The sequence below is a fragment of the Lepidochelys olivacea genome, assembly GCF_965140295.1.
Source record: "Lepidochelys olivacea isolate rLepOli2 genome assembly, chromosome: 3".
NCBI lineage: Eukaryota > Metazoa > Chordata > Testudines > Cheloniidae > Lepidochelys > Lepidochelys olivacea.
Genome location: NC_140413.1, coordinates 17,657,465 through 17,680,118, shown reverse-complemented (window position 1 = coordinate 17,680,118; position 22,654 = coordinate 17,657,465). Strand labels below are relative to the sequence as shown.

At 43.2% G+C, this 22,654-nt stretch overlaps 1 protein-coding gene across 1 annotated transcript in view; it reads left to right on the top strand.

Moving 5' to 3' along the window:
- Positions 1–22,654, top strand: part of EVA1A (eva-1 homolog A, regulator of programmed cell death) — a 312,143-nt gene that overhangs the window by 131,629 nt on the left and 157,860 nt on the right. The window contains exon 4 of the mRNA XM_084623447.1: positions 5,277–5,429. Coding sequence (XP_084479573.1) covers positions 5,277–5,429 — 153 coding nt within the window. The remainder of the gene's footprint in view (positions 1–5,276; positions 5,430–22,654) is intronic.

Here is a 22,654-nt window from a genome sequence, read left to right as displayed (position 1 = left end):
GAGCTGGGGCTTTATGAAACACCAAATATTGTGAGACTCACGATGAAACTGCGAGTGTTGGCAACACAGTGTTTGTTCCAACTCTAGATTTTGTCACAAGAATCCATTTAAGGAAATGATGTGTAAAATTGTTCAGATAGTCCTGTTTAAAATGGATTTCTAAAATGTTAGAGTGGATTAAAAAGTGGACTTTTTTGAGGTAATAATTATCATATTGTAACAGGGTGCTCCCAACGGCCCCTGGGTTCAGCCTCCTGGCCCTGCTCCCCAATGAGTTAGATCCACTGCAAGCTGGTGCAACATCCGTGCTCTTTATTCCTGTGTCCGGTCCCCACCACCAAGCTCCAATTATTTACAGGTTTGGCCTAGCACAGGCCTCAGTGACAACAGGGTAGCAGGCTCCTTCTGAACCTATTCTCCCTTTCTGGTCTCCAAACCCTCTCTCAGGCTTACTTCCTCCCAAGCTTTTAGCCCCTGTTAACGAGGCTGGCAGGTGTGGCCAGTTTCCAGGCCAGGCCTACCTAGTGGCCCAGCCCCAACCCATTTCCCCTGATTGGGGCTGGAGTGGCAGGAGCTGATTAGGGTTTCCCCTGCAGCACCCTACCACCACATAAACACAGCGTTTATAAAATTAAAAGTACTGGGCCCAATTTTCCCCTGATTTATGCCCTAGGCAACTCAAGTGACTACAGAATAAATCAGAACTGGATTAGGTTGATTAACTACAAATCATTCCTCTTCCTAACATCCTTGTGAACAGGGTAAGTATGGTTACCATGATTTTGCATATTTTTCAGATGGGGAAACTAAAGGACAGAGTTCAGTTTACACAAACAAGTTTTATATCCATTTATTTAAAATGGAGTTACTCCTGATTTACATCAGCATATGAGAGGGGAAAAGATAGGGCCAATGAGTCAGTCAAAGAGCTGGGATTGGAATTTATTTGTCCCCGGCTCCAAGTGTTAAATTTAGACCTCATCTCACAATATAGTGTCTACATTTCAATACCATTCTCTTTTTTTCACCCTTTAGATCACTCTATAGCTTTGTTTGTCTGACAGTAAAGTCCAGCCCAGCACATCTGAGCCTGGCTTTGAAAATGAAAGGTAACAGTTAATTTGCAATGCTGCCAGCCTTTTCAAAGCAGACTCTAAAAAGACAACTGCTTTAGTCTAATGAAAGTGACAAGCGGGAAAGTCTCCTTTTAAATCCTGCAAATTGGATGGGTGCATCACAAGGATAATTTAAAAGGAATCTGGCAGGATCATCTATAAAGAACAATCTTTCCACTTGTCAGAAGAGTTTCAAACCTCTAGAAATTACAGGTGCATTAGTTTGCAGGATGCCTTTTGAAACTGGCAACATTTTTGATCTAAAAGTAACTCTATTGTCTTATTAGATGTAATGTTTAGACTTTTAGGGAATAGCTACACTGCAATTAAAAACTCGCCGCTGGCCTGTGCCAGCTGACAGGCTTGTGGAATTCGGATAAAGGGGCTGTCTAGTTGCGATGTCGATGTTTGGGCTCAGGCTGGTGCCTGGGCTGTAGGACCCGGAGAGGTGGGAGGGTCCCAGAGCCCCTTAGCCCAAGCCCTGCAAGCTCGAGTCAGGTGGCATGGGTCAGCCATGGGTAGGGTAGACATACAGAGAGATGACTTTCTGAACTGATAACTACTTACAGCCAGCCATCAGGTTAGCACACTTGAGTATTTAAATCTCCACTCAGTGCAATAAATAAAAAAAAAAAGAAAAATTGAATAAAAAAAATTTCTGATTTTTTCATTGTGTATTTCAGTGTTTGTGAAATATGCTGTCTTATTTACAATCTAGGGTGGTGGGTGGAACCCACCAGAACAACAAAAAGCCCACCTCTTAGACGAGGGGTTCTCAAGCTGGGGGTTGGGACCCCTCAGGGGGTCGCAAAGTTATTACGTGGGGGGCCTCGAGCTGTCAGCCTCCACCCCAAGCCCTGCTTTGCATCCAGCATTTATAATGTTAAATATATAAGAAATTATTTTTAATTTATAAGGGGAAGGTCGCACTCAGAGGCTAGATATGTGAAAGGGGTCACCAGTACAAAAGTTTGAGAACCACTGTCTTAGACCTAGACCTCTACATTTAATGGATTGTGGAATGAAAAACAGGGACGTAAGTGCAGGTCACAGGCTCAAAACAAGGGATCCAGTGGGGGACATATAGCACTTGGACAATGCCCACTGCCTCAAGAAGGAGTTCAGGGAGTCAGTGGATGCCTCCCAGAGGAACTGTTACTGGATGCATGCTGGCCTATTAAATCTTGAATTGATGGGCAGAGCCAACTGAAGGCCACCTTTCAGATAAGGGTGGGGCTACAGGATTGAGGATTTAGCTGAGTATGGAGGAAAACAAATGAATAGACTGGAATGGGATGAAGATCCTAGGTACAAAATGAGGGAACCCAAAGCCCTGAGCAGAGTACCCTGGACAATGTCCACAGCTCCCGAGGGAGTTCAAGGAATTGATGGATGCAGACAAACTCAGGTCAGCACCTATCAGGGTGATTTGAATTCTAGGAGGCAGTGGGTGGAACCCACCACACTAAAGGACCTCCCCCTCCGGTGAGGACACAAGACTCGGAGAACAAGTTATTAGTTGGGATGAAAAAATGCTAAAATACAAATGGAAGCACAGGTCAAAGATTTACAAGAAGGGTTGCAGATGGGGGGCCACCAGGCAGAGAACTCAAGACAGTGCCCAACCGGAGAGACCATGAAACTTGAAGCTACATCAGTGGGGCCTCCCTTGGGCACTGATTGGAGGAACACCAAGACTTCTGATTGATCAGGACTTTCTATTTAAACACAAAGAGTGGCACATAGAACGATGTGAAGAGAACTAAATAAATGTACAGCTTGTTTAAATGACATGGTGAGGCTGGCAGGGGTAATGATGGTGAAGTAACAGGAAGTAGTAGAAAGGTATAAGCTACAAGGTAGGGACAGTTTATTCTGTAGGGTGGGATGAGGTGGAATGAAATTGAGCAAAGGAAAATTTAGGCTGAAGAGAAGTCACCAAAGGATGAAAGCAATTAAAATCTGGAGTAGCATCTTGCAAGAAGTCTTATTAATTCAGTCATTTGAAACTGGATAAGACAATGTTCTTGAGAAGCTTCTGTAGGAAATAATCCTGCAGTGACAAGGAGATGGGAAAGGTCACCTACTCAGTTGTTTCCATTTCTAACTTCTCTGTGTCTGTGATCTGAATGCTTTATAACTTTGGGATGAATATGGATTTCTGATGCCGTGTCTTCTTGGCTCTTTGAACTGTAAAATAGGCTCAGCAAATATACACCCCAAGGATTGCTCTCAATGCTCCCCCATATGGTCATTTGTTGTTGTTGTTTTTAAAGCAATAATGTTACATATGTTTTTCAAGTAAGTCATTTTTAAAAATAGTTTCAGGCTAAATATATCTCTGGAATTAAGACCCGCCCATCACACACTGCAAGTGCTAGATCTATACGAGAGCTTTCAGCACTGAAATCTTACTGAGACCATTAACGTTAATTTTTAATCTTCCCAATCACAATCACTCATAGAATTATTGGCCATATGTGGAAATGTCCACTTTCCATTGATCCCTTCTGAGTAATTTGCTACAGTCCAATGAATTAACATCCTTGTACACATTGTCTAATTACAGGAAATCTTGTTGGTTACTCTACTATTTGCAAGGGCCAATTTTTCCGTTAGAAATGTTTATTGCTACTTTTCCTCAATTGTTCAAGCTATGTTACAATCACCTTGTATAAAGATCTTTGAACTGTGTCTAGAAAAGCATGCAGCTGTTTCCTCCCCTTCCCAGTCTCTCTCTCTAGTTATATTTGATCCAGTGTCTCTGAAAACACACCAGCAATAAAAGGGTATATTATCCTTAGCAAATATCTTAATCATTGCAAATCTCAGTTGCCCTACAAATGACTGCGCGGGGGATTAGAGTCAAGTAAGCCATTTGCTGAATATCACTGCCACCTTTCCCCTGCCACTTAAGCACATGTAATTTTTCAGGGGGAAACCTGAAACTCGCCAGTACGGATGCTTGCATTCAGACTGAGTTGTACACATACTGTAACAGTCTGTGTAGCTTTAGGGCCAGATTGTGACTGGTCCCTGAGCAGGTGCATGAGAGAGAGAGAGAGAAAACATAAGGCACATTCATCCCCATCCACCCATGCAGCCTGTGCTAGTCTAGTCCTTTCCTATATTTATATGAAGCCATTGTGGCCACTTACTGGTAGTGTGACCTTTGGCATGTCACTTCGCCTCTCCATACCTCTGGCCTCTCCACCCCCCATCCATATCTATTTAGACTGTAGGCTCCTCAGGACAGGGACTGTTGCTTACAAAGCGTTTGTAGAGTGCCTAACAGGATGGGGCCTAGTCTAAGTTGTGGCCTCTGCATGGTCCAGTCAGACAGCTAATATAATAAAGAGAAGTTCAGGCCACATGGTCTCCTGTGAGCAAACTTCCCTAGTCTCTGTTTGATCCATGCAAAGTCAGGGTTTGTTCTGCCAGCATCAGCTCTGAAAGAGCAGGACGACGTCCTGTGACGTCCGGCTGTCTGTCTGAAATCAGATTTGAGAGCAGCTTTGTGTATCTGTTCGTATGACAGGCAAGAGCAACTCCCAGAATGAATCAAGCTTAGCACAGCTCCTAGTGACTCACTAAGGGACGGCTCCTGTTCAGCTCCAGCGGAGCTCCTGTTGCCTGCTGACCACAGTGCGTCCCGTTCACATTCTAGCCACATTAAGGGGCGGGGCGTCCATGTGAGGGCTGACAGATGGCCTTGTGGTTAAGGAACAGGAGACCTGGCTTCTTTCCTTGTCCCTGCCACAGGCTTTCTGCCTGGTCACAGACAAGCCATTTAACCTCTGAGAGTCAATTTCCTTATCCGTCAAATGGGGATACTGCTCACCTAAGGTACCTCTCACAGGTGTGGCGAGGCTGTTAATTAATGTTTGTAAATGCTTTGATTAATTCCTGGTGGAAGGGGCTATACTAAATGCAGATTATCATCTTCATTATCATAGCAAATATAGTCATTGGGTGGGGATCCTTCTGATCTCTAAGTCCATGCCAATCTCTGGGCACCAACCAGCAGACCCCACTATATCTGCCAACCTACGCTTGAGGGGGAAGGAATCTCTTCCTGGTTGGCTTACTTTTTTCCCCCTGCTCGCTCTCTGTACATTGCTGTGGATCAGCTGAATAACGAGACGTTCTGTTTCTTTCCAGACGAGTACAAGAGTAAAGTAGCCTGTGAAGATGACAAGCTGAGACTGAGCTGTAAGAAAAACACGGTCATAGCCATTTACTCTGCTACTTTTGGAAGAACTCAAGGAGGCAGCCTGGAATGCCCCTACCAGAACTTAGGGATGCCTACGATAGGTAAGAAGGGCAATGGGCTGTACACCGGGTGCAATGCTCCATGCTGGTGATTGATCATTTCATTAGTATTAGTGTGACCTTGCTCATTGTTGGGAAAAGTGAGAGAATTGCCTAGTGGAGTTAGCTCCAGGTTTGTAAACCCACCTCATCTCCACCCCTGGCTAGAATGCTGTCCCCACTAACCACTTCTCCACCAGGTACATGTCACTCTCCTCTTTCTGTCATCCTGTTTGGTGCCCTTTGATTTGCATGGGCAATGGCACTAATTGCCCTGGCAGAAATAGGCCACAGCTGAGTATGGATTTCTATGCTAACCTGCCAGATTTCTTTTAAAAAAAATGTGGCCCCATAACTATGGCCTGATTGTGCCAACTTCATTCATGTTGGTAAGTGCGTACTCATGTGAACAGACCCACCGATTTCTTTTTGCTCCACAGTGGAGGTCACACAGATCCTGGAATCTGTTGAGCCTGCAGGGGAATTTCAGGGGTAGGAAATAGAGCTGGTCAGAAAATGAGGGATTTTTTTTTTTAACCCAATGAAAAATTTTGGTGGTTTTGTTTTGTTTGTTTGTTTTTGTGTGTGGAAAAAATGAAAACCAAAATATTTTGGTTCAGAAATGCTGCTGTGCAGCCTCATGAGTAGAGCCCTGTGTACATCATGATTTTTTTTTTTAAAGAAAATTTGTAACTGTAAATAGCAAAGTATTGAATTTTATGGTATTGATATGGAATGAATTTTGCAAGTAAATATAGTCAATTTCAAGGATGGAATGAATTTTACAAGTAACATTTAGTCAATTTCGACTAATATTATTTATAAAATTCATGCTGTCCTTAAAACTGACGAGGTAAAATAACTTTTTGTAGACATTTTCCTTTAAAAATAGTTTAAAAAATCACGGTTTGTTGGCATTTTCTTGATTTCTGTGCTGTCTGTGAAATTGTGAGTTATACAGGACCTCATGCTCCAACTCTCTTCTGTGGGCATGGCTCCCTGGGCAGACTTTCTCTCCGGTGATGACCACAGTCTCCCCTCTTGGTGAGAGGAGGCCATGCATCATGGCAATCACGTGGCTACAATGCATCCTGGGCTATGTAGTATGGCTGAGGAGCCTGGCCAACAGAGGAAAATTAGAGAATGAGCCATCTGAACTACAACTTCTTAGAGGCAGCGCAGTGGCATTTGAGAATGAAAAACCATTTTATTTTGTTGCCCCAAAAATATTTTGGCTTTTGGGCATGTAGGTGATCAATGAAAAATCAATTTTTTGTGTGTGGAAAGCGGATACTTTTTTGCAAAAACACCCCCATGTTCAGTTGAAAACCTACATTTCTGTCAAAAACAGTTGTGACAGAAAATTTTTGAGCAGCCAAGACTAGGAAGGTAGTTGGGATGGAGAAGAGGGAGGGGGAGTCTTGTTAGTAGGTGACTGGTGTGTGGAGGTCATAGAGGAGGGGAGATTTGGGCACCATCATTAATGTGCTCTAATGACACAAGGTGAGAAGCTATCAGGGACTTTTCCTGGGGAGGGATGTAATGGAAGGTATTGCAGAGTCTTTTTGGGGACAGAGTTATGTTAGCATGGAGTCAAGACACTGCCAGAAGAAACAAATTGTGGATGTCGAGCTCACCAGGGAAGGACCCATATCCTCCATAATGGAGGTCAACTTCTTGGAGCCCTTTGGTATGTTTGTCATGTGCTCTAACCTGCATATAAAAGGGAGCCAGTGGAGAGAGCTTGGGAGTACCAAATACAGGGTTGTTAGCTTAGACCAGGACATGGTGGTCTAGATAATGCTTGGTCCTGCCTTGAGTGCAGGGGATTGGACTAGATGACCCCTCGAGGTCCTATGATTCTATGAGTCACACAGAATTTTGGTTTGCACTGTGAATAGGTTTTTTTTTTTCCAGGATTGTCCCATGCTTGTTCTTTATTAGCTTTTTAACACAACTTGAACTGTATTCTAGCTCAAGGAGGTTCCTAGCATCCATAACTTGGCCAGATGAATCATGTTAGAAACCAGTTGACTGAAGTTATGTTTAAAGAAAGTTGAGATATGGTTCCCAGTTCAGTTTGAACCCCAGTGTAGACCAGTCACAAATGCAAATGTGTGTGTATGTTATATATATTTTATCTCCATATATATGCATGTACGCGTATCGTTTATGTATATCTGAGACAAGAACACATCTGAACTCTTTAGGTTCAGTGAAGCTTCATTAGCCAAGCTATCATGTTGCTGTGGTGCAGATTTTTGTCAAGTTTAGCAGACTAAATATTTGAGTCTACTCATTGAGTGTCTCATTCAATATTCTCTTTCCTTCATTATGCCCTGAACCATGTATACACTGCAGATGAGTGTAATAGCAACAGATGTCACAGACCGCCTGGGGGCTAAGACTAGCCAGAGTTTGTATTTAAAGTTGTGATTTTGTTTTGTTTTTTTTATAAAGAAGAAAGTTAAAATGTGGTGGGGGGGGAGTCCTCAAAGAAAGCTGCTAAATTGCACCATGTTACGGTCGATTTATGGTACCTTTAAGTAGCTTCTTTTCTCCCAGGCAATCTACAGTTGCATACGTTCATATGCTAAACATCCATAAATTTAAAAAACATACAAAAACCCTCTGTTCTCTAGCCAATGTGAAATGAGTTCGATGCTCTTGGTCTAGTAGGGTTGCCAGGCGTCCGGTTTTTGACCGGAATGCCTGTTTGAAAAGGGATGGTGGCTCGGCCGTTAAAAGTCTGGTCAGTGGCGCAGCAGGGCTAAGGCAGGCTTCCTGCCTGCCCTGGCTCTGCGCAGCTTCTGGAAGCGGCCAACATGTCCCTGCGGCCCCTAGGCATAGGGGCCAGGGAGGCTCTGTGTGCTGCCCCCACCCTGAGCGCTGGCTCCACAGCTCCCACTGGCCATGATTCCCAGCCAATGGGAGCTGTGGGGGTGCTGCCTGTGGGTGCGAGCACCACTCAGAGTCCCCTGGCTGCACCTCCGCCTAGGGGCTGGACATGCTGGCTGCTTCTGGGAGCAGCACGGAGTCAGGGCAGGCAGGGAACCAGTCTTAGCCCCGTTGTGCCACTGACCGGGAGCAGCCTGAGGTAAGTGCCACCTGCCAGAGCCTGCACCCTAACCCCTTGCCGCAGGGCAGAACCCCCTCCTGCACCCTAACTCCCTCATCTGTTCTGGCAACGCGTGCAAAAATGGACACATCCTGGTGGCACAATATTGGAGTCAAGATCAGCTGTGCGAATGTCACCGCATTTTACCCTTACTTGGGCGCTGAATGGGAGCGACAAAGGGCCACATTCTACTCTCAGTGGCATTGGAGTTAATGGGATTGGTTGCATTTCTGTAGTTGAGAGCAGAATTTGTCCCATTACAGGCAAGGATGGAAGGAGCTAGAGGAGGTACAGCACAGCTGTAACTGTGTGATAATAAACTGTGGAAGATGATGGCAAGGCTATTGGAATCCATTGGCTGTCATACTGTCCAAAGTCATTGATGTGGTGTTTTCCAAACCAGCCTTTAGCTCTTTTAAGTGAGGTGCATATTGTAATGATTCCCTGATCCTCTGAGAATACTGTCTGATTTTTAGACTCTGGGGCACGATCAGCTAATTTAGAGAGGAAGATCCACCCTGCAGCTTTGGCTTGTCAATTAAATTTAATTACAAAAGATGTCGTACTATAGAACAATGTGATGGGCACGGTAGAAATGCCTACATAGTTAGATAGTTACAGTCTGACCTAGTGGAAAGAGCACTGGCCTGCAATGCAGAAGATCTGGGTTCTTTCCGTGGCTTCTCCTCTAGACTGCTGGGTGACTTTGGGCAAATCATGTAACGTGTGTGCCTCAGTTTCCCAATCTGTAAAATGGGGTTAATGATACTGACCTCCTTTGTAAAAACACATTGAGCTCTATGGATGAAAGTGCTTTATAAGAGCCAGACATGCTCACGAAAGCTTATGCTCAGATAAATCTGTTAGTCTCTAAGGTGCCACAAGTCCTCCTTTTCTTTTGGCGGATACAGACTAACATGGCTGCTACTTTGAAACCAGGCATTATAGTGCTACGCTGGAAATGGACTGGTGGCTATAGACTGGAACAATTCTAAAAGTGACTGCTTGACTGAGGGCCATTTTACTGAAGCTAAAGTCTGTATATCTGGAATTGCTCGGGGCTAAAATAATGGTACAAAAATATGTTTTGTCTTGTTACAAGTTGGGCCTGCCAAAGGTGAAATCTCAGCTTTCGCCAGACTTTGAGGAGGTGGGGTTTCTCCTGGGGAACATTTAACTGCTAGAGGGGAGAGGAAATCTTTCTGTGACAGAGGAGGCACTGTAGGTGGCTGCCTAGAGGTGCCGGACAATGAAGGGACTGAGACGCAATGTGCTGTACACCTGGAAGTACCATGATCTCATGGTTGCTGAGAGGAAGGAGGTGAGAACCCCCCTCCTGACATTTTGGAGTGTTTTGGGGTGTGTGTGAAGGGAGAAGGCTATGGATTCATGTACACCTCTCGTTTTGATGTTCCCCTATGCTCCAGGAAATAGAGGCTATGTCTACATTTGAGCTGAGAGGTGTGATCCCCAGCTGGTAGAGAAGTCCTCAGGCTAGCTCAGGCAGAGCTCTCGTGCTAAAAATATCCGTGTAGTCAGGGTAGCTCAGGCAGTGTCTCGGGCTCGCAACCCGAGCATGTACCCCCTGGATCCCCTGGGTATGTACTCCCGCAGCTAGCCCGAGCCGCTGCCTATGCTAATCCAGCTACATTGCTCTTCTTTGCAGGCTAGCACTACTTGAGCTAGTGCAGATACGTCTACGTGAGCTGGGAATCACACCTCCCAGCTCAAATGCAGACATACCCTGTGTGTGTGTGTGTGTGTGTGGCTGGGGAGGGGTGGCTGGGTAGGTAAAGGTAGGCAGGTGCTCCTTCAACCCCCTGTAGCCCCCACACTTCAGGAGCATGCATTTGAACCTGCAGAGTGTGTTCTGCGGTGGCTGGTTGACCTGGTCAGCAGTGACTAATGAGACTGCTGGTGCTACGCTTAGTCTTTCCCTGTCGCGACTGGGCAGCCTGTCCTGAATTCCTTTCATCTGTTTTCTCTCTGAAGCCCCTAGGGGAGGTGACTCAGATGACGGTGGAAGTGGAGGTGCATTGTAGCAGTGGTTACAACTCCTGCACTTGCTCCAAATGCGCAGAGCACAGGGACAACCAATGTAAAACACATTCCCAGCCCAAATCAATGAAAAGCACACGTACTCTGTCTTCGCTGCCAAAGCCGCATATTGCCAAAGTCGCTGCTAGGAATAATATACGGAGTGCACAGATACGTTTTCAGCACTGGGGGAGGGGGTTATGTGCCCAATTCCCATCAATAATCACAGGAGCTATGTGCATAGCTCCCCAAGCCTGCTTTGGAGAATGTACTCCCACCATGAGTCTGCCTAGCACTGCAGGCAGCTATGTTCCTCCAGAAGTAGATTAAAATGTCATGATTTGTAAATCAAGGCTTTCACTAAGCTCTGCAGTTTTTCACAATCATGCCGTATGTAGCTATTGTGTGACAGCCTTTGATTCCAAATGTCAGGGGTGAACTGACTTTACAAATAAACTATATGCTTCAGACACCAGGGAGACCTCCATTCCCCCTTCGCTACAGTCTGGCTACACTCTGAAAATGCAAAAAACCCTAATATTCTGGGGTGTGTTAGGTAACTGTCATGCACCGCTCAACATTGGTGAGGATTCAGCTAGAGTACAGTGTCCAATTGTGGGCACCAAAGTCTAGAAAAAATGTGGAAAAATTGGAGAGAGTCCAGAGGACAGCAACAAAAATAATAAAAGGTTTAGAAACACTAGGCATATTTAGTCTTGAGAAAAGAAGATGAGGGGGGAACTTGATAACATATTTGAAGACTCAGGGCTGTTCTAAAGAGGAGGTGATCCGTTGTTCTTCATGTCCACTGAAGGTAGGAAAGAAATAATGGGCTTAATATGCAGCAAGGAAGATTTAGGTTAGCACGTTTTTCCTAATATCTAACTATAAGGATAGTTAAGCTCTGGAATAGGCTTCCAAGGGAGGCTGTGAAATCTCTGTTGGAGTTTTTTAAGAACAGGTTGGACAAACACCAGTCAGGGACAGTCTAGGTTTACTTGGTCCTGCCTCAGTGCAGAGGGCTGAATTGAGAACTTCTTGAGGTCCCTTTCATCCCTACATTTCTATGATTCTGTGATTGCTTCCAGTGTTGTTGTAGCCGTGTTGGTCCCAGGATATTAGAGAAAGAGAAGGTGAGTGAGGTAATACCTTTTATTGGGCTAACATCCGGTGGTGAAAGAGACAAGCTGTCAGGCCTGAAGAAGAGCTCTGGGTACGTAAAAAGCTTGTCTCTTTCACCAACAAAAGTTGGTCCAGTAAAAGATATTACCTCATCCACCTGGTCTCCCTTCTGATTCTGTGATAATTTATCAATTTTGAATTTCATGGCACTAAGGGTTTGCATAAGGCCGGAGGGATTGGGTTGTTAGCAGAGAAGACTCTTCATGGGGAATAGACTAGACACTGGTCAAAACTGAAGTGATTTTTATTCAGCCACTGTGAGTTGTGGGTAAGCAAAGAACATTGCATTTGTTTTTAAGATGAAAAAATGGCATATTTCACTCAGTTTAGGCCAAGCATGGAAACTTAGAGCCATAAAAGAGAATTTTAAAGAAAGTTACAGGCATGTAAAAACAAGGGATGTTATGGGGAGGAAGGATGGCCTAGTGGATAAGGCTCTGGAGTCCAGTTCCTGGCTCTGCCACAACCTTTCTGTGTAGCTGTGGGCAAGTCAGTTCAAGCCCATCTGAAAAATGGGCATCATCTCAACTGCACTTGGGCATTGTGCGGATAAAATCCATTAACGATCGTGAAATGTTCGAATACGATAGTGGCTATGTAAAGCTGTGTAAGAACCTAGATGAAGGGGAGTCTGAACTTAACTATCCTACTATAAAACTATAATATAAATAGCACCTACATAGTACTTTCAACCTTCTAAAGTAAAAGATAAATAAAACACTTGTGGTTCCACCACTCGTGTGTAATATGGGAGTCCCACAGTCATGCGTGATAAACCTGTATACCAAACCACAACATGTAGATATCCTCTCTGTCTCACCTATCTATAACTTTGCTTAGCTTAGGAGAGAAAGATGAGAGTAATAAGTTTGTACCCTAGGGCAGTGATTCTCCACCTCTCTCATCCCATGATCTCCTGTTACAACACACAAAGCTTCATAATCCCCACCGCTGTCTAACCCTAAAAAAAAGGCAAGATGGTCGTGCCTCTGTGAAACCTGTTTGGGACCCAGAAGTTAAGAATTCATGCTATAGGGAAATGTACCTTTAAGAACAGAGGCTCATGCAGAAATGGGAAAACTCTGCAAAATGGCTGGCCCCCAGCCTGAGTGCCTTGGTAACTCTTAAAAGACCTTGCAGGAATTTGACCTTATTTGTAATTATTTTAATAAAGCTCCAAGCTTGCATTGTCGCTGCACACGCTTCTTGCAAAGAACACTGCAGGGCTGGGGGAAGGAATGGTTAGATGGCCCATTTACATCCCAAAACTTCAGCGACATATCAGTGATGTGGATCCTTCGCCACTTTATCCACGTTTTCGTGGTCTTGGTCTGAATCTGTTCACATGACTCATGTAGATTAGGGGAAGCTAATTCAAGAATTTGACTTTCTCTACTCATATCCAAGTACAGGTTAATTATTGAATCAGGGAGGAACTTGGAACAGAATGTACAACAGTTACCCTTTGATGTTCACCCTTTTATGGTTTAATGTACTAATAATACTAGCTGATCACTCTCAACAGATCCTAAGAGTTTACACAACGAATCGTTTTGTTGCTGACAGGTGCCCATGGGGTAAAAGGTACCTTCAGTGCTGCTCTATTTATTATACACATCACCTATGAAATTCAGATGTTCAAACAGGACGATAATAGCATACATGTGTGGCACATGTATACATGCATCTTCAAAGCATGTTACAAACATTAACCCTCACAACCCATCTGTATGATTTGTATGTTTTATTATTTCCATTTCAGAGATGAGGAAATGGAGGCAGAGAGGTTAAGGCCCTGAACTAGCAAAGCACTTAATCACATGCTTAACTTTAAGCAGGGGAGCAATACTGCTGACTTCATTGGGAGTAGTTATATTTTTAAACTTAAGCATGTACACCCCACTCTCCTGGGTTGGGGTCTAACACCCAGATTGGTTTCAATGGACGTTAAGTGTCTTTGAGGATTTCGGCCTAAAGATTTGTCTGGTATCACCGAGAGTTAGCGTCAGAGAGAGGACTAGAACTCAGGAGGTCCTAGCGCCCATGCTTATGGTCAGACCATGGAATGCTGGGGCAGACGCAAGGAAAAACTGTCATTCATTCCAGGGTGGGATGTTACTATCATTTCCTACAAAAAGCTGTATTTAGCTGAGAAATGAAATGACCCTTGTGACCAAATGTACAAATTCTCATGAATGTCTGAATGGGAGCATTTGCAGAGAGAAAATGGATGAAGTCGCACAGCTTGAGGCAGTTCATACAGTGGATGACTCCATCTCTTATCAGCTCCAATGACATAGGAACAGGGCAGTGAATTCTGAAGAGGACTCTTTGCGTTCACTGCAAATTCCCTAGCTTTTGTCATTTCAATGCAGGACTCAGAAGGTAATTTCAGTTTGTACTTAATTTCCTTTTCTTGGTGTGAACGTGTTTGTGAGTTCAACCAGAGCCATCATGGTGCATCACGTAAATACCTCTTATATTATTTACCTAATACATCTCGTGGTTCCTTTACCAAGACTAGACTGTAGTGTACACATGTATTTAATATGTGCAGTGTAAAATTTTGTCTCATAACAAATTAGGAATTCAAAATATTCCTATGAGCCAAATTCTCATTTACATTAAAGTGCCTTTATACTATCATGGCAATATAAAAGTCATAAATTGGACATATCTTTTTTTGTCTTCCTTGCACAGTGATTTATGCTTCCAGATAGATGTAAAGAGGCCTTATTGTAAATGTGAATCTGGTCCTATGTATTTAACTTACATTTAATGGAGCAACTATTGTATGTAAGTATAGCTAATTTATTAAGAACATGTTTTTGGACCCTGAACTGTAAATATCTAATTAAAAACACAAGTATGCAGGTATGCAAGGTAAATGTCAATTGGGGTTTAATTCATATACAATACTTTATTAAATCTAAATGAAATCCTTATCAGGATGTTAATTTAAATTGGGGCAAAAGGCTGCTTTCAGAAAACTTTTCAACACTGCATAATTCGCGTGTTTTTCTTTTTCTTTTAAAAACAGCGTAAGTAACTAAAATATCTTAAAAAATCAAAATTATTATTGGATTACATACCCTCATGTAAATATGATTTTATCTAGCAAATAGTTTTTTTTTTTGCCATGTGTCAGGGCTGATTCCCCACTCTGGCAGTATGAGTGCAGAAGGTGGGGGCCCACAAGGATTCTAAAAATTAATACTGGCCACTCCAGGCTTCTATTAAACTGCCAAGGTTACAGCTTCTCTCTGACCTTGGATGGGTAGATGTTGTCACCCACACCCTTTTGAGAACCCAAAAAAAACCCACAAAAAACCCACACCCTTTTGAGAACCCAGGGAGGCATACTTGGGAATTCCTTCCTGTGGAGCACCCTGAAGCCCTTTCACCCCCCCTCCCCTGGTCCGGGGAGCAGCTGAGAAACAAACAAAGGAAATCGGCTGTTGCCACCAGCTAATTAAACATGTGCACAAACCTCTTAGGGACACAAAAATCCAATCCTGTCCTTAAAAAAGGTAAATTTTATTAAAAACAAAAAGAAAGAAAATACATCTGGAACTTTTTGCTAGATTAAAAAACAAAACAAAAACAAAAAAAACACAATTACAAAAATTAAGCCTCCGGATAGCTCTCTTGAGGTTCAGCTTAAAGGTTACAAGCAAAACAAAAGCACCTGGGGTTAGCAAAGAGGAGCCCACAAGCCAATCAGAAATAAAAGAAGTAACCCTAATCGCATCTTCCTAGACATTCCCTGATTTACTTGCATATCTGGGGTTTCAGATAAGCAATTCCTAGTATAATTTGATGTTTTTTCATACCTGGATTAAAGCTTCCTACAGTACAGTTCAGCCCTGTTCCTGCTCTGTGTCTCCTCTCTCCGGAGAACAACAACAGACAGACAAAGGGAAAGTTTTTTCCCCAATTTTAAAAAGTTCTAGCCCTCCGATTGGCTCTTTGGTCAGGTGCCTACTCCCTTCTTTTTACCTATGGGCTTTTTTTTAACCCTTTACAGGTAAAGCAAGTAGAGAACAGCTACCAAAAGGGATTTTATAGATAACTGACTGGTTGGGTGTCCATAAAAGGAAAAAGAAAAGGAGTACTTGTGGCACCTTAGAGACTAACCAATTTATTTGAGCATAAGCTTTTGTGAGCTATGAAGCGAGCTGTAGCTCACAAAAGCTTATGCTCAAATAAATTGGTTAGTCTCTAAGGTGCCACAAGTACTCCTTTTCTTTTTGAGAATACAGACTAACACGGCTGTTACTCTGAAACCTGTCATAAAAGGAAGCTACCCCCTCTTCATTTATCACACCATGCCAATGGTCTTTTTTGTTATGTTGAAAAAATACTAAAATATTTTCCTTCTGGGCATTAGGGTTCATTTGAAAGTCAAGAGCCTGCTAGTGCAAATTTTTACAGCCTCGTTATAATCCCCAGAAGAAAATGGTTCATAATGGAAATGCTGATACAACTTTAATTTTAGTGGCACGAGCAGGTTGTGCTATAATATACAATATACCATTTGAAGAAATAAAAGGGGCATTTGTCGCAGCTTTTAGTAGGGTTGAGTTGTTCGTTTGATTGATTTTGTAAAAGGCACCCATCTCCTTAGCACTTGATATTAGTTAAAAACAATATAAAATAGATTTAAAAATGAAAGGCTAGATTCTGATCTCACCGATCTTGCACTAGTGTAAATCAGTAATAACTCAATTGAATTCCATGGACTTACTCGGGATTTACACCCATGTAACTAGGTTCAGAATCCATATACTCTGCTGCAAAAATAGTTCAGATGTCAGTCAAGAACTTGACCAAACAGAAGGTTTACAGTGAACCCCTGAAGCTTGAGAAACCTAGATACTGGGGAACCTTCACGGGGTGCAGTTCTTGGAGTGTTTAACTCCAGATGCCCTCAGCAAGAAGTGACTTGCTAAGTTGTATTGATCACTGTGGGTAGGAGGGAGAGAGGTAATCTGTCAGATAAATAGGTCCCAGACAATTTGGAGCCTTTGGTCCCAACTCAGCAAAGATATAAACAAGTGTTTAAGTATATCTGTATTCAGCAAATCACTTAAGCACATGCTGAATAGGGATGGACTGATGAATTTGGGACCCTTATATAGTGCTAGATACATTGAGCAGCAAGATCATTGTCTTGTTACAGCGGCTAGGCAATCAGCTAATGATGTCACTGATTCTACCTTTTAGTTTGATGCCCTGTAGCTCACAACTAGCCACCTGATCAGAAATTCCTGGTTCTATAAGACTTCTTAGAGCCAAGGAGCAGGTTGTTTTCAGATTCCAAATATAGTCCCCAAGCCTGCAAAAACTTACATGTGCTTAACTTTACAGATTGCGAGTAAGTCTTTGCAAGACTTAGGTCTCCAGTACACTTTTTTTTTTAATATGAATTAGGTCTCAAGACATACAAGCAAAAAAGGATTTCAGGTTACATTTAATCAAACAAATCTGAATTTAAATATAGTGTCAGTAATCTAGCCTGCAATTGATTCTTTTCTGACACATTTGTAGATGTAAGCAAAATGTTCTTTAAAGGCTGCTTTCTCATTTTTGGCTGATTGTGCTCAAGTTTCCTAAATTTCATGACGTGTATGATGAGTAATTCTCTCCCTTTCAATCACATTTACTTTTCAGCAACAGCTGGCCTTAGTAGCACACTTTTTCAACTCTGAGATATAGATTTCTTACTGTAATTACCTCCCAACTGTGTTCAGTAACTGTATAACTATTAAATGTTAAGTGCAGTTGCACTCAACACAAAGATTCCCTTGCTATCATGCATCTTACATCAACATTTCACTTTTGTTAATGCCAACAGTTCCGCACAACCAAATGCACTATCAAGAATAGTCACTTTTTCCCACTCAGACATGGAAGTGATTTTTCTGAAATGCTTTTCATTAACAGTCTGTGTCAGCCATTGCCAGAATTAGTCTCTCTTACTCACTGCTTTAAGGAGTGGGAATTTTTTTGCAGGCTTTACCAGGTCTCGGGAGGGGATTTCTATTGTTCTGGTTTCTGCAGCGACAACATCTTAATTGGTTTGTGTCTCTGGAATCTTTTCACTGTCTCCTGGTCTTCCCTTCTCTGCCCTCTGCACTTTTTCATCCCTTCTCATTAGGTATATGCTTTTGTTTTGTTAACCGTTGGTCTTCAGGAATCTCAGTGATGCAGGATTATTTGTGGCTTGGCTTTTTCACTCTTACTTGCAGTTTTAATGGCTTTATAAACTGCTACAAGGAAGAGACACCCAGGGTATTTCTTATATGTATTTCTGTTGCACTCACTACTGTGGCATTTGGGCACCACTATATTTGTAGAGCTATGGCTATATACAAACAAGCTCCCCATTATTATTATTTGTATTACTGTAGCGCCTCAGATCCCTGGTCATGGATCAGGTCCCCACTGTGCTAATTGCTGTAAAAACACTGAAGAAAAAGATAGGCCCTGCCCCAAGGAGCTTACAATCTAAGCATAAGACAAGAGAGAGCGGATGGATAAAGACAGGTTTCAGAGTAACAGCCGTGTTAGTCTGTATTCGCAAAAAGGAGTACTTGTGGCACCTTAGAGACTAACCAATTTATTTGAGCATAAGCTTTCGTGAGCTACCAGCTCACGAAAGCTTATGCTCAAATAAATTGGTTAGTCTCTAAGGTGCCACAAGTATTCCTTTTCTTTTTGCGGATGGATAAAGACAGACAGATGGGGGAACATGTGGAGATAATAGTGATCAGCATGATAGGCTGTAATAGGCTCCAGTCTGCTAGCAGAAAATTTAAAGTGATAGAAATTAAATTCCTTTATTAATTTGTCTTTTAGGCTACACCTACACTGTACATCTCTTGCGGCAGTGTGTGGGGCGTGTGCAGCTATTCATTGCAGTGAATATCAGGCTGCATCCACGCTATAGTGTGTTGCTACATGGATAGGCGCCGACTCCGTGGGTGCTGTGAGGCTGGAGCATCCACAAAGGGAAAAATGGTGGGTGCTGACCTGTATCTGTGCCTGCCGGCAGGCCCCACACATCAGCGCCTCCCCCTCGCTCTCCGCGCCTTCTGCCTGCCGCGATCAGCTGTTTTGCGACACACAGGAGGCTCTGGGGGTCGGGGGGGAGGGCGGAGGAGCGAGGATGTGGCGTGCTCAGGGGAGGGGGTGGAACTGGGCAGGAAGAGGCAGGGTGGGAGTGGAGTGGGAGTGGGAAGGGGGTGGGGCCTTAGGGGAAGGGGTGGAGTGGGGGCAGGGCCTGGGGCAGATCTAGGGGTCAAGCACTCTCCGGCACTTTGGAAAGTCAGCAGCTGTGGCTACATGTGTATCTCCAGAGCTGTCTGAGCCTTTCCCTGCTGCCTCCCACTGGCCAGAACCTTTCCCTGCTGCCAGAGTCCTTCACTGGGGTGCAGACAGACTCCTGCAGAAGGGAGCTGCTGGCTAGCTGCAGGGAACTGGTGAAACATTTCCCCACTGCAGGGAAGGATTCCTGCAGCAGGGAGGCCGCAGGACACTGCGCTGCTAAAAACAGCAGGATAGACAAGGAGGCACGTCTTTGCGAATAGAGAACTCTGTAGGGTACATACCCGGGTCCATATCCACAGGATTCAGGAGTGTCTTTATTCACCAAAGCAATACCTCACCATTTACACTGCTATTTATACCCCTGCTGTGGGGCATGTAGTGTATGTTCTCTACATGCTGCTGAAAGGAGTGTGCAGTGTAGATGTACCCTTACATTGACTTTTAAAGACACGTGCACACTTTAGCTATGTCTTTATACAGTGGGGAAGTAGAAAACATCAGAGATTTGGTGTGTTTACTGGAAGAGATGTGACCAGTGCCCTATGAAGTCATTTTACAAGTTATCATGCCAGCGAAGTCTGCAGCTGTAGCAGGGACCATAAGTAACACTAAGCTTTCTTGGTTTATTTGAACTTTTTATTAAAGCAAAGTTTCAATCAAACGTGACCATACAACATCGTACATTACTTATTCAGGATCAGGTTAATATTTAAAAAGTTTTTTGCGGGGGTTAAACACTGTGTCAGTAACAACTAAAGCAGAATCTTAAAAGAATATGAGGAACTAACAGGGAGTGGGAGATGAACTCCCTTCCCTTTCGTAACATCTTCTCACAGAGAGAGGCAGTTTTGAGTCACTGGTGAGTAAAATGTGAAGGCAGTAAAAATTACTTCACTCCAGTAGCAAGGTTCAAATCACTTTTCCGCTTCAAATCTTTCTCTCTCTCATTGAAGTTTGCTTTTCTCATTTTGGCAGACTTCAGAGCATATAACCACAATGCTGATTCAGACCTCTCCCAACCTTCTTAGCAGGAACCAGATTTCTTTCCTTGTATTCATCTGACCTCTGACTGCTCCTATCCTACATCCTTGCCTCCCCCTCATGTCCCTAACCATGTATCTTTAAAAATACTCAGGGCATTCGCAAAACCTCAATCTTGGTGAATGTTCTGTGCTGGAGAGAAATCTCTTTCTCAGCCCTGTAGTATGCTTTCCACTAGAGATATGTCACTTGTTAACTGGACATCTCTGAAGGGAATATGCCTCTTACATATTTCCTTCCATGTTCACCTCAGAGACAGGAAGCAGAACTAGGAATTTACTGTAGGTTATGATTCTGGATAGAGGCACATTCTTGATTCGTGTACAACAATAAGGCATAAAATCATATTATTTATTAGACGTCTCCACTCAGTTTCCAGTTCCCAATTCCTCACTCTAACATATCCCTTTGGAAGAGAGGGACTTATGCAGTATTGCTCCTTTTTGAGGCCTTTAATTATAATTAATCAATAGATCCTCCTGACAAGTTAAACTCTGGGGTTACTCTGGGTTTTGCAGGATATAGCGCAAATGCAATCTGCAGTTAAGTGTGGGAAAAGAACAATAAATCTTTAAAAGGAAAATGAAATGAGTACTTTGCTTGCTGTGCTGAACACACAGTTCAGAGAACATCCCGTTACAGATGGGTGGGGATTGTTTCTAGAGCTTTTATTTATTTATTTAACAACTCAGAGATTCTGTGTGATTCATGTATCAGACAAAGGCATGTTGGACCAATTTACAGCAGGGCCTATGAAGATTTGTGATGCACCTATGAAGGAACGATTATTGCATTAGATCCTGAGTAGGTCCCTACCAAATTCACGGCCCATTTTGGTCAATTTCACGGTCATAAGACTTTTAAAATAGCCAATTTCATGATTTCAGCTATTTAAGTCTGAAATTTCAGGATGTTGTAATTGTAGGGGTCCTGATCCAAGAAGGAGTTGGGGCAGGGGTTTCACAAGGTTATTGCGGGGGGGGGTGGGGGTGTGTGTGTTGCGGGACTGCTACCCTTACTTCTGCACACTGCTGGAGGCGCTGCTGCCTTCGGAGCTGGGCAGCTGGAGGGCGGCGGCTGCTGGCCGGGAGCCCAGCTCTGAAGGCAGAGCCGCCGCCAGCAGCAGCAGCGTGGAAGTAAGGACGGCATGGTACGGTATTGCCACCTTTAATTCTGTGCTACAGCCTGCAGAGCTGGGTGCCTGGCCAACAGCCGCCACTTTTCGGTCATCCAGTTCTGAAGGCAGCACAGAAGTAAGGGTGGCAATACTGTGCCCACCCTAAAATAACATTGTGACACCCCTGCAGCTCCCTTTTGGTTCAGGACCCCCAATTTGAGAAACGCTGGTCTCCCCTGTGAGATCTCTGTAGTATAGAGTTAAAAGCATACAAAAGACCAGATTTCACGATCCATGACGTTTTTTCATGGCCAAGAATTTGGTAGGACCCTAATCATGAGCAGCGAAACGTTTCTGCACACACTCCACAATGTTCCCATGCTTATGTGCTATAGTGATTTTTTTTTTAAAAGGGAAATTTTCAAAATAAGTTAGATGGAAAAAATAATCCCTCACCTAGATTATTAACACTGGGGGGGAAAAAACAACCGCCCACTTTCCACCATTAATGCTGTATCTTTGCTTTTTTTGCATTAGACTCCATTTAGGTAGTGAAATTAGAATAGTAAATTTAATTCATGGAGGATGGGAGAGATCCCAGAGGACTGGAAGAAGGTGCTATATTTGCCCATGTATAAAAAGGGGAATAAAGACAACCCATGGAATTATAGACCAGTCATCTTAACTTCAGTACCCAGAAAGATAATGGAGCAAATAATCAAACAATTCATATGTAAGCACCTAGAAGATAAGGTGATAAGTAACAGTCAGTATGGATTTGTCAAGAACCAATCATGTCAAACCACCTAATATCCTTCTTTGGCAGAGTAACAAGCCTTGTGGATGGGGAGGGGAGCAGTAGATGTGATATATCTGGACTTTAGTAAGGCTTTTGATACTGTCTCACATGACCTTCTTATAAATATACTGGAGAAATATAGCCTTGACAAACCTACTATAAGATAGGTGCACAACAGGTTGGAAAACCATACTTAGAGAGTAGTGATCAATGGTTCACAAGCGAACTGAAAGGGCATATTGAGTGGGGTCCTGAAGGGATCTATCCTGGGTCCAGTTCTATTCTAGATCTTCATAAATGATTTGGGTAATGGCATAGAGAGAATACTTATGAAGTTTGCAGATGATACCAAGCTGGGAGGACAGGATTAGCATTCAAAGTGATCTGGCAAACTGGAGAAATGGTCTGATGTAAATAGGATTAAATTCAATAAGGACAAATGCAGAATACTACACTTAGGAAGGAATAATCAGTTGTACTCATACAAAATGAAAATTGACTGCCTGGGAAGGAGTGCTGCAGAAATGGCTCTGGGTTATAGTGGATCACAAACTAAATATGAGTCAACAAAGTAACACTGTTGCAAAAAAGTGAACATCCTT